Genomic DNA, 12,706 nt, shown 5'->3' on the forward strand with positions numbered 1-12,706 from the left:
GCTGTGGCTTATGATGGTGCTAGGGATTGAATCTCAGACCATTAGCACCTCAGGCATGAAAGTCTCTGATGCTCATTACTCTGCTGTTTTGTCAGGGCTGACCCCAAATCTTAACTGTATTCTCAAGGGCACATATTAATTGATTTCCTCAGTAAGAAAATACCTGCATAGTGACATAGAGGTATATCGTTATATGTATGTAAGGACCACCTTTTAGAACAGTGATTCAGAAATGTTTATGGAGATTAAGAGAAAAATGCTAGAACTTGATCTCACACCTGTTGGTTTAAGAATCGTCAATAGTAGAGCCAGGAGTGCTAGCTTCTCACAGGCAGGCGATTGTGTTGTAAAAGTTAAGAACCATGGCTTCAGGGAAAGAGTTTGGGAATTCTGCTAGTATAGTGCTAAAGTTAGATGGAGTGGTGCTCTTCCTTGCTATTCTTTTTTTTTTTTTAATTTTTTAAATATTTATTTATTTTCCCTTTTGGTGCCCTTGTTTTTTATTGTTGTTGTTATTGATGTCATCGTTGTTAGACAGGACAGAGAGAAATGGAGAGAGGAGGGGAAGACAGAGAGGGGGAGAGAAAGATAGACACCTGCAGACCTGCTTCACCACCTGTGAAGCGACACCCCTGCAGGTGGGGAGCCGGGGGCTCGAACCGGGATCCTTACGCCGGTCCTTGTGCTTGGCACCACGTGCGCTTAACCCGCTGCGCTACCGCTCGACTCCCTTTCCTTGCTATTCTTTCATGGTTTCTATTATAGACTAATTTTGGGTGGTTTAGTTTTGTTGCTTTGTCAGTCTCAACTATTGGCAGAAAAGTAGACACTATAATTAAGAGACATACATTCCTAATTTCTTCTCCTATTTTAATCTTCTGGCAATTAAGAAAGAAGACATTTCAGAAATGAAAGTGGCCTGAAACCTGGGATGCTATTGGTGCTAGAGTCTGTTAAGATAAATGGAATGTTTTTTTGGTTTTTTTTTTTTGTAGAAGGTTTATATTTTGTGAGAAGCTTCAAATGTTTTTTATGTCCAGAATTTTAGAAATTAATTGATTGCTGACATAAATGAAGAGAAATGTGCTGCTCTTTAAAGTAATGTAAAGATTGTTAATTCTTGGTTTGTTCTGTCTGTGATTGGAGCAGTTGCTACCTCTTGACTGTAAAAAAAGCTTTTTGTGAAGAAAACCCTTTAGTGTTAGTCTTTTCAAATCCAAGGTTAAGAAACAATAGCAGGGTCCCTGAGGTAGTGCAGTAGATAAAGCACTGAACTTGTAAGCATGAGTTCCTGAGTTTAGTTCCTAGCATCCCATGTGCCTGGGTGATGCTCTGGTTCTCTTTCTTACTATTAAAACAAAAAAACAAAAACACTAATGCTATATCAGGCTTAGTTCTTCCTTGCTTTTTAGACAAATCATTTTCTTTTGATCAATAAAAAAAAAATCCCCTTAATATTAATATATAGAAATTATTGGATGGCAGTAGATAGCATAATGACTATGCAAAGAGACTCTCATGCCTGAGGCTCTCAAGTTCCAGGTTCAATTCCCCACATCACCATAAGTCAGAGATAATCAGTGCTCTGGTAAAAAAATTAAAATAAAATTACTATTTGGTCTTGCCAGTGGATATGTTTTATGTGTATTAACTGTTTATTATACTTTAAACTATTTTTACATTTTATACATTTAAAATATTTTTCTAATTTTGTTATATCCAGCATTTTTTATTAAAATGAAATGTTTTGTTTTGTCTTTTTTTAATGTTTTGTGTTTGTAGCCAATTTTTTAATTCATGTTTTTTGAGTATTTTGCAAAAATCTAAATAGTTAGCTGGCAAATGAATTATTTATCCTTTGACACTCTTTACAATAGTACATTGAATTTCCACTTCATTAATAAGATGTATTTTAGTGTTGCTTGATCTGTTTATGTAGTTTGCAGTAATGAATTATACTGTGGTGTGACTGATAATATACTTGAGCAGCTCTTATGTGACGGGGCAGGTATAACTTGTATTAAGTAAGTTCAGTTTCATTCTTGGTTCTAGAGACATAGAGGTCAAACAGCAAAAGTTGCTCACAACCCAGATAGTGGTCTGTCAGCAGGCTGGGATAGTCTGTTGTCTTGCTCAGTTTTCTTGTGTACAGGGTTGGAAGTCTCCAAAACCATTCCCAAGTGCAGAACCTTGCCAGAAGGACTCATAGGACTCTGTGAAGAGTTGTAGTCACAGTTAAGGTGTATCATAGCTCATTAACTCCTCAACTGGGGAAAAGAAAAAAAAAGTATAACAAAAAAACAACACCAACAAAACAGTGTGGTCTAGTAAGGTGTACACAGTTGCATCCTAAGAAGGAAGGATACAGATGGGCTTTGGAGACATTTATGTGCAGGCTTCTTCATGTTCTCCTCTTTCACAGCTTTCTCTTGCCCAGCCATGAAAAAAAAAAAAAAGGTAGCAAGTTGTCTCTAGTGATGTCTGCTCAGGGAAGCTCATTGGAGACTCTGCACGGACAGTGCTTATGGAGGGCTTTTTGTGGGGGCACTTCTATCTGGTGTATACCAAAATTTCAGCCTTCCAGGGAGAAGCAGGTATTCATCTTAAACCATAATGTTTATCCGAACAGACTGGGCACTAGGAACCATCCTTATGAGTTAACTTCCTGGGAATGAGCCAAGTCCCTAATTTCTATTCCCATGGAACCACTCATGTTAACAGTTCCTTACTGAGAATGGCTGTCCTGGAGCTGTGATGTTCCCCCTTTTCTGTATATGCACTAACTCTCCTCTGTGAAAGACTCAATTTGTGTTTATATACTCCACAAGATTCTTAACCTTCTAAATGGAATGGTTATATAATCCTGTAATGTTACATTTATTTATTATTGAAAGGTTTCTTTTTAAAAAAAAAACACTTTTTTATTATCTTTATTTATTGGATAGAGACAGCCAGAAATCTAGAGGAAGGGGGAGATAGAGCAAGAAAGAGAGAGACACTTGCAGCACTGCTTCCCCACTCACAAAGCTTCCCCCCTGCAGGTGGGGACTGGGGGCTTTGAACCCAGGTCTTTGTGCACTGTAACATGTGTGCTCAACCAGGTATGCCACCACCTAGCCCCGGCCCTATATTGTTGTATTGTTAATGATATAAAGAAAGACAAACCAATTTACTATTCCAATTTTCTTTTTATACTGGACAAGGCACATTTTTTCCTGTCCATAGTAAGATGTAGAATACCTTAAGAAGCAGTTGCAGAAGCCACACTATCTACCTTCTGCGCCCCATAAAGAATTTTTGGTTTGTGCTCCCAGAGGGATAAACGTTAGGGGAAGATGACCAGAGGGCTCTGAACTCCAATTCTATCAGGACCCAGAGAGAGAAGAGGGGAAAAAAAAAAATCTATCTACCTCTGAAAGCTGATAAATTAGAAAACTATTACCTTGACATTAATAAAAGTAAATTTATCTACAAGTTAAAAAAAGAACTTATGTGCTTATTAAAATTTTATAGAAGTAAATGAGTTTAAAAAATAAAGAAACTGTTTTATTTTGCTGTAGCATTAAAATGTATACAGTTGGCTGACAGTTTGAAATAGTTAACCTACTGTCACATTTTTAAAGAAATAATTTTGTCACTATTCATAAAAAATGTTTGATTCTTGAGTTTTTAAAAAAATTTTAGAAATATTTATTTATTTTGACTAGAGACAGAGAGAAATTGTAAAGGGAGGGAGAAATAGTGCAGGAGAGAGACAGAGAGACACCTGCAGATCTGCTTCACCACTCCTGAAGCTTTCCCCTGTAGGTGGGGACCAGGAGCTTGAACCCAGATCCTTGCACACTGTAATGTGTGCAATTAACCAGGTGCACCACCGCCTGGCCCCATTTTTTTTTCCTGGAGGACACATGGCTTTCTCTACCTGTTTTTTTTTTCTCTGTTTTGTGTGTCTGTTGGTTTCCTTACAGTAGCTTGTCTTCCTCTCTTTAGATGGCCCAGGACGTTGGCTGGCATCACTGCTTATCTGCAGTGTTCTCGTAATACCCACGGCAGTGGCATCTATCCTGGAAGTTCACAGGATGAGAGAAAGGCGTGGCGTCGCTGTGACAGAGGTGGCTTTTGGGCAGATGATGATTATTCTCGCTGTCAGTACGCCAACGATGTCACTCGAGTTCTCTACATGTTTAACCAGGTAACCTGGAAGCCTTCGGTTTGGGTTTGCTGAAGTTGTGAGTAAAATGTGGTCTGCAAACCAAATACATCAGATGGAAAATGTACAAATAAAGCATGAGGATTTGATGTTTATACTTTTGATAAATGGGTCTTCAAGACCTAGACCTCTGCACCAGTGTTCAAGACTCTCTCTCTCTCTCTCTCTCTCTCTCTCTCTCTCTCTCTCTCTCTCTCTCTCTCTCTCTCTCTCTCTCTTTCTTTCTTTCTTTCTTTCTTTCTTTCTTTCTTTCTTTCTTTCTTTCCCGGTCTCTTCTTTCCCAGTCACCACCTGCCTTTGTTCCATGGTCTATAATCATCTGGTCCATGGAGTAGCATTGCAGTCACCTTTCAAGTCCTCCTGGGGAAGCCACCTCTTGAGTTCTGTTTCTAATACTTTCGTCATAAGTAACCCTTTGTCATATGTGTGTTTGGTCTACTTGGAGATGTCAAGTAGCTTAAATTTCATTTTATTTTGTTTTTATGTGTCTTAAACTTTTACTTTGTCACCAGGGTTATTGCTGGGATGACTTCACTGTTCTCAGTTTTATTTTTGCTTTTCTCTCTTTCTTTCTTTTTGATTGTGGGGGGGGGGGGGGTTGCCAGGGTGAGCTTCATGGGCGGGAGACAGATGACCAGGGACTCATGGCTGAGTGGTACGCAGATCAGTCTTTATTCATGCGTAACGCAGCACAATCTAAGCCATCTAAACTAAACTAAACTAAACACAACCTGTCCATCTGTCCATATATATATGCTGGCCAAGTAGGGTGGGAACAGGATGTGACGTAGAGAGGGTGGAGCGAAAAGTGACTGGTGTAAATCAGGGTGTACTATGAGGGGGTGGAGCAAAAACATCATGAACCAGTGGGGATTAAACCAATGCCCTGTAGGCAGGACAGTGCTTAGTTAACAGTGGTTATGTAAATAGAATACAGTGTTAAGCAGGGGGGGATTAAACCAATGAAACAGAAGGAGTTTTAGAAGCAGACCAACAGGGGGGACAGAGGAAGAGGAGGGACAGAGAAGGAGACACCTACAGAATTGCTCCACCACTCATGAATCTTACCCTGTAGGTGGGAGTCCTCATATGTGAGAATGTGTGTGCTTTACTGGGTTAGCCACCACTTGGCCCCTTTATTTTATTATTATCATCATCATTTTTAAATTACTTAAAAATTTTTTTTTTTAAAAAATTATCTTTGTTAGATAGAAACAGTCAGAAATTGAGAGGGGGAGACAGAGAAGGAGAGAGAGACAGAGAGACACCTGCAGCACTGCTTCACCACTCACAAAGCTTCCCCCCTGCAGGGGGGAACCAGGGACTTGAACCTGCATCCTTGAGCACTGTAACATCTGTGCTCAACCCGGTGTGCCACCACCTGGCCCCTATTATTATTATTTTTAAATATTTGTTTAAATGTTTTTTTAAAAAAAAAATAGAGCAAAAGAGAACCAGACCATTGCTCTGGCATATGTGTTACCAAGGTTTGATCTCAAGGCCTTGTGTATATAAAGGTGGCATATCTGGCTTCTGTGCATCTTGTTTAACAACCATAGTAATTAGAAATAGATGAATGGTGAATAATGTCCACGTTATACTTTCTCTTCTCCTAAACACCGACCCCCCCCCCCATTAAACAGTTGGTACTGTCTTGTTTAAGTTACTCAATAAACGTAGAATATTGCTTGCCGTACATGATGATATAGGTAAATGCCGAATAAGTGGTTTATATCCCCGTGTAGTAGGAGCTCCATGGGGAGGTATTGATCCCTCCCTGTTGAAATACTCAGGAAAGACTTTCCTAAGCCACTGGAATTGAGTAGGTGTAGAATTTAAACAGATGGAAAGTATGAAATGCAAAAACCTGATGTGTTTTTTTTATAGAGAAGTGTATTTCATTCCAAGTTAAAAAGAAATGCCCTCAGGAGGAAGCATTTTAAACAGCTTTGTGATGAGTAAATAAGAGTAAAGAGTTTGAATTTCTTGCCATTGTTTTGAAATGGCAGTGGTCAAGTATGAGAATTCTGTGGATTTTCTGTTTCTTTTTTTCTTTTTAGATGCCCCTCAATCTTACCAATGCTGTGGCCACAGCCCGACAATTACTGGCTTACACCGTGGAAGCAGCCAACTTTTCTGACAAGATGGATGTTATATTTGTGGCTGAAATGATCGAAAAATTTGGAAGATTTACCAAAGAGGAAAAGTCAAAAGAGGTAGTTCTAACAATACTTAAGGTTTGATTTGTTGGACCATCATAACCAAAAGCCATGTGATAAAGTTAACCTTGCTTATTGTTTATTTTGTTATTTTATTTTAGGAGATACCAGGAGTGGAACCCCCAGAAATCTAAGGAAAAATCCAAATATATTTTTCTAGTTATATTTGATTAGTTGAATAATGTCATCAAATGGTCATGTGACAAAAGTTAAACCTGTTTAACGTTTTGCTTTGTTTGCTTTTTAGGGGGTGCCAGGAGAGGAATTCCTAGAATTCCTCTCAGAATCTCCATTCTGTCGCTGAGTAACATCTGTGACTCCTTCATCTGTACTTTCCTCCCCTTTCTCCCTCTCTTCCTCCCTTTCTCCCTTCCTACCTTTCTTCCACCAGGTTTATCACAGGGAAAAGGAAAGAGACACAGAGACACCTGCATCCCTGCTTCACCACTCGTGAAACTTTCCCCCTGCAGGTGGGGACCTGGGTCCTTGCACACTGTCGTGTGTGTGCTAAACCAGGTGTGCCACTGCCCCCTTTTATTATTATTATTTTTTTTTTAAATTGAGACATGCGGCTATCTGTGTGCTCAAGTGAGAAAATACAGGCCAATCGGCTTTGCAAATGGCTTCGAGGAGGCCAGAGGAAGTGACTCCAACACAGCACAGGACTTTCCTGATGCTGCATTAGGTTTGATATCCAACACTGCCATCTCTCACAGCCAAGTGGTGCTCTCCCCCCCCCAATAAATAAATCTTAAAAAAAAGTTAGGGGTCAGGTGGTCGCGCACCTGGTCAAGTGCACACATTATAGTGAAGAGGGGCCCAGGTTTAAGTCCTTGGTCCCCACCTGCAGGGGGATGCTTCACAGTTGGTGAAGCAGGGCTGCAGGTGTCTCTCTGTCTCTTTTTCTCTCTGCCTCCTCCTCCCCTCTCAATTTCTGTCTGTATCCAATAAATAAATAAATAAAACCAAAAACTTTTAGTGGAGGAGGTAGCATAATGGTTATGCAAAAAGACTTTCATGCCTCAGGCTCCAGAGTTCCAGGTTTAATTCTTAATACCAGCATAAGTCAGAGCAGCACAGAGAAAGAAGAGAACTATTGTTGCCAAGCCAGGATGTACTATTATAGGGTTAGACTATTTAGCAATTCTCGCATCTTAGGTACAAAGAAAGAAGAGGTCCCTTAAAAAGTCACCAGAGGGCATGGAGGTGGTCCAGTCGAGAACCCTCAAGCGTGAAGTCCTGCGTTCAACTCCAGTATCCCATGTGCTGCAGTGATGCTTTGAATCTCCCCGTTAACAAACAAATCTAACAACAGCAACAACAACAACAAACCCACCAGAGTGCTGCAGTTGCTAGCTAGAAGACTTCATTGAGGGAGATGCCTTGTCACTGTCTGTAGCTGACATAAGAGCTAATATATTAACTATCTTTATAATTAAATAATGGCATTGTCTGGTTAAGTGTACCATAAGAGAGAAGATACACAGAATCAAATCATGACAGTAGCAAAGTGCTATCACCCCTGTAAACAGATACCCGTTGCGATTCTTCAGAATCTTCAACCACAGGCCATAGCCTCTACTGTTTACTAGTATTAAAAATGAAGAAATTAGGAGGTTTGAGAGCTTCATTTGAAGATAACTACCACAACATAAAGTTATGCTAAGGTATCTAAAAATGCATGTAGCTTAGTTGGACAAATAATTTAATTGACTTTTGCATTATGTCCAAGCAGTTACTCTGCTCTGGGTAATTTGATAACTGAAATATTGTGAGGTAACTGCTTTTTTTTTTTTTTTTTTTGCCTGGGACTTAGCCAGCCAACACAAGCCCTGGTTCTTAGGATGGTGTCAAACAGCCCTCAAGCTAGGCAGTATCTTGAGTGGGGATTTCTTTCAAAACAACTGAGAGTTTCTGTCAGGCAACACAAGTGTGTGTTCTATATTGTGAGAGTGATTTTCCCTAGGAAGAATGCATCTAGCCATTTGAGAAGATGAGGAAAAGCTTATGAAGAGTAGAGCTGTTTCTCTGTCATAGCCCCCCCGCCCCGTTTTGCATTTGTGACTGAGGAAGGGACCTGAATCATTACTCTGGTGTCCAGACCCAGCAGTGTCTGTTTAGCAAACGTAGGCAAACTTTCTGCACTCTAGTTTCTGAAACAGTGTTCTAGAAAAGTTAACAGAGCCAGAAGTTTTGGGGTTTTTTTTTGCTTTTCTGCCTTGATTTTCACTCGCCAAACTTCTCTTGATCCCACTAGGTCTGTGGTTGGCCCTGAGGATTTGCACTTCTGTAAAGTTGCAGGTGACACTTGGTACTATGTCTTTTGGCAAAGACTTGGAGACTCACTGAATTTTGGTTTTTAATCCATGCCTTGTTAAAAAATTTTTTTTTCTTCTTTGTGATCAGTTTTTTTTAAAAAGGTCTTTATTTTTATAATTAGTGATTTAAGATTGATTTACAAGATTGTAAGGGGGTATAATTGTAATTGTAATGGGGGTATGATTCCATACAGTTCCCACCACTAGAGTTCTGTATTCTATCCTCTTTGGGAATATGGACCAAAAATCCCTTTTGGGGTACAGAAGGTGAGAGTTCTGACTTCTGGAATTGCTTTGCTACTGGACATGAGCCAGAATATATATATATTTAGTAGAAAATTCTAGCAGTGCAGGAGGAAGAGAATGTTATCAATATCTGCATTACATCTTTCACAGAACTTTGCCAGTTCTCAGCTTTTCTTTTTCTTTTTCCTTTTTCTGCCCCCACCTTCCTCGATGCTGGGATATTGGGTTTCAGCCATAGTTCTTCTCAAATATGCAGGACTGTTATTACCTTTATTGCCACCAGTTAACTGCTGGGGTTTGGTGCCTGTACATTGACTCCAATGCTTCTGCCACCACTCAAGCCTCCCCTCCCCTTTTTTTTTTTTTTTTGCTAGAGACATTGATAGGGAAGAGAGATAGCAAGGAGGTGGCACCTGTAGCACTACTTCACTGCTTGTGAAGCTTCTTTGGTACAGGCGGGGACCAGGTCCCTGAAACAGGCTCCTTGGACCATCACCATGTGTACACTTTACCACTCAACCGGGCGCACCACCGCCGCCCAACCCAAATATGCAGGACTTTAAAATAGAACCATGATGTAGCTATAGTATCACCAAATGAATAAGAAGCTGATAGCAAATTACTAGGTCACATTCTTTTTTTTAATTTAAAAAAAAAAAGAGTAAAAATACGGAGGGGGGGGCATGAAATTACCACTGGAATCCATGGTGCCAAGGCTCACAGGTGGGGCCGGTACCTCAGAGTCAACTTTAATTTCCTTTCTTCCTTCCTTCCTTCCTTCCTTCCTTCCTTCCTTCCTTCCTTCCTTCCTTCCTTCCTTCCTTCCTTCTTTCTTTTCTTTCTTTTTTAAGGTATAGGCCTTCAGTTGGCTCACAATTTTTTCCCCCCGTTTTGGTTGTTGCTGTTGATTACATGTGAGACAGAGCTCCACATGAGACAGGGAGAGGAGAGAATGAAGCCAGAGCACCCTCTGCTATGCAAGGTGCTGGGGACTGAACCAGGAACTTCAGGCCAACCTTATTACCAGATCCGCCTCTTCACCAGTTGCAAGGAGGTCTCAGGTCTTTGTGCGTGAATGAATGTGGGTGAGGAAGTAGGCTGGACTTGAGAATGTTTTGCAGAAACTTGAAAAATTTTACACATCTATTAAACCCTGTATTTACTGTAGACCAATAGAAGCTGTGTTTACTGATCCTTCCCAATAAAAAACTGAAATCATTTTCATGAGAGTGGGGATCACAGCACTGTTCAGCTCTGGTGTATAGTGGTGCCAGGAATTGAACCTGGCAGCTCTGAATTATCTTGGGTATCGAAGTCTAGTGCAGGACTGCTGGTGCTGTCTTCCCAGCTCACACGTGCAGGTCTGCTGATCTTATGGAACTCATTCACATAAATTTGCTGTGTTTTGTAGACAGGCAGGTATATCATATAAAAATAGATGGTTTCTCTGTTCTTTTTTTTGCCTTCAGGATTATTGCCGGGGCTTGGTACTGGTACTGGCACTATGCTCCTGGAGGCCATTTTTTCCATTTTTATTGCATAGGAGAGAGGGGGGGATTGAGAGAGAGGCGTGCTTCACTACTTGTGAAGGGAGCCAGTTCTTGAAACCAGGTCCTTGTGCTGATCCATGTGCTTAGTACTATGAGTTCTTAACCAGGTGTACCATCGCCGCCTGCTCTTGTTTCTTTAATCCTATGCAAGATTTTGTCTTCATTGTTTGTGGTTGGTGAGGACTCTAGAATAGTGTTCATGTGGGTGATTCATGTGGGTGATAAGAAGTGTTCATGTGGAGGCTCTGAGTCAGTCATTTGTTTCTGCTAAGTTCCTAGAGACAATGCCAGTGTGGAATGGGGGGTGGAGGTGGGGGGGAAGACTTTGACCTTTTCAGCCAGAGCATCTTCAGACCCTAGAAGTGCTATGTGAATCCAAGATGGAGGTGTTTATAAGTTGTCCAGAAGACATATTTTACCTCCTCCCAGTGCCAAACTCAAGGTAGGCAATTTTCAAGTTCCGTTACTTCCTTCCTTGAGGCTGATCTCATTCTGCTCTGCTCTGACCAACGCATCCCCTTTACGTTGTCGGCTTTGTGATAGTGGGGAAGCTCTCCTCCTACCAGGTCTTGTGGGGAAGTCAATACCTAGTCTGCGGTCCTCAGACTTCAACTGCAGTGCCTTCTGGGTTCAGTCCGTTGTTTTTCTGTTGGCCTCTGGAGGAGTCTTTCTTTACTAACTGGTCAGTAGTGAATTTACAAGGAATTCTTTTCCCTTCCGTTTTTACTTTCAGTATGGCAGTTGTATAAACTTTGTAGTTCTCCATTCTCCCCAGATGGGAGATGCATGCACATTTCTGAAACTAGAACAGACACAGATAATTTCCCTGGGAAGAATGGGACCATTTTTTAGAGTCAGACTTTTCCCATAACTGAGGGTGTTGTCTATTACATTCTGCCTCTCATTTTTTTTGTTTTTGTTTTTCACTTGGACTCAGGAGATGTTCTAAAAGCAAGTTGTCCCCCAGAAAGAACTGGCTCCATTGGCCTGACTAGAAATCTGTCAAGAATCAATTTCTTTAAGCGCAGGTGGCGCAAAGCACAAGGATCGGCATAAGAATCCCGGTTCGAACCCCGGCTCCCCACCTGCAGGGGAGTCGCTTCACAGACGGTGAAGCAGGTCTGCAGGTGTCTATCTTTCTCTCCTCCTCTCTGTCTTCCCCTCCTCTCTCCATTTCTCTCTGTCCTATCCAACAATGACAACAACAATAATAACTACAACAATAAAACAACAAGGGCAACAAAAGGGAATAAATAAATAAAATAAATATTTAAAAAAATTAAAAAAAAAAAGGAATCAATTTCTTGTTGTGGCAGCTCTGGTGATTATTTCTAACTTGCCGGCATCTCTCTTTCTTCTCTTATGTCTTTTATTTCAGAATCTTTTTTTATATTTTCTATTTTTAATTGAGACATAACTGACATTTAACATTCTACTGGTTTCTGTGTATACTGTGATTCGATATGCGTACAGACTATGAAATCATCAGTGTAAGTCTGGTAGACACACAGTTAATTTTATTTTGTAGGGAGTCGGGCGGCAGTGCAGCGGGTAAAGCGCACGTGGTGCAAAGCACAAGGACCAGCGTAAGGAACCCAGTTCAAGCCCCCGTCTCCCCACCTGCAAGGGAGTTGCTCCACAGGCAGTGAATTAGGTGTGCAGGTGTCTATCTTTCTCTCACCTTCTCTGTCTTCCCCTCCTCTCTCCATTTCTCTCTGTCCTATCTAACAACGACAATATCAATAACAACAATAATAACTACATCAACAAGAAAAAGACAATAAGGGCAACAAAAGGGAAAATAAATAAATAAATAAATTATGGTGTAATGAGAAATGTTAAGATTTACTTTCAGCAATTCAAGATTTTCAACCCTCTCACTTTCTGTTTAATTAAAACTTGTTCCTTTAATTTCATTAGAAAACCACAAACCTTTTCTGTAAGGAAGCAAAGAGTAAATGCAACATTTCTTCTTGAAACATTTTTTACCTCTTCCCTTTGTTGCTTAGTTGACTTTAGACTGTCAGTTTTGTACTTTTTCCTTTCAGCTGTCTCAAAACATCTGTCCATCATGTTGCCTTGGCACACATCTGTTTCTTGGTCTTCTTGTTCCTAGAATTGACATCAGTACTTGAAAACACAAGTTTGGTGATGGGTCTAATC

The 12,706-nt window shown here is 40.5% G+C and overlaps 1 protein-coding gene across 3 annotated transcripts in view; it reads left to right on the forward strand.

Annotated features, from left to right (window-relative positions):
* The window catches only part of ADGRA3 (adhesion G protein-coupled receptor A3), a 144,993-nt gene that overhangs the window by 87,672 nt on the left and 44,615 nt on the right, over positions 1 to 12,706 (forward strand). For all 3 annotated transcript variants that reach the window (XM_060188272.1, XM_060188274.1, XM_007523879.3), the window contains 2 exons: positions 3,991 to 4,192; positions 6,271 to 6,426. In XM_060188272.1, coding sequence (XP_060044255.1) covers positions 3,991 to 4,192; positions 6,271 to 6,426 — 358 coding nt within the window. The remainder of the gene's footprint in view (positions 1 to 3,990; positions 4,193 to 6,270; positions 6,427 to 12,706) is intronic.

This window comes from Erinaceus europaeus, chromosome 3, assembly GCF_950295315.1.
Source record: "Erinaceus europaeus chromosome 3, mEriEur2.1, whole genome shotgun sequence".
Classification (NCBI taxonomy): Eukaryota; Metazoa; Chordata; class Mammalia; order Eulipotyphla; family Erinaceidae; genus Erinaceus; species Erinaceus europaeus.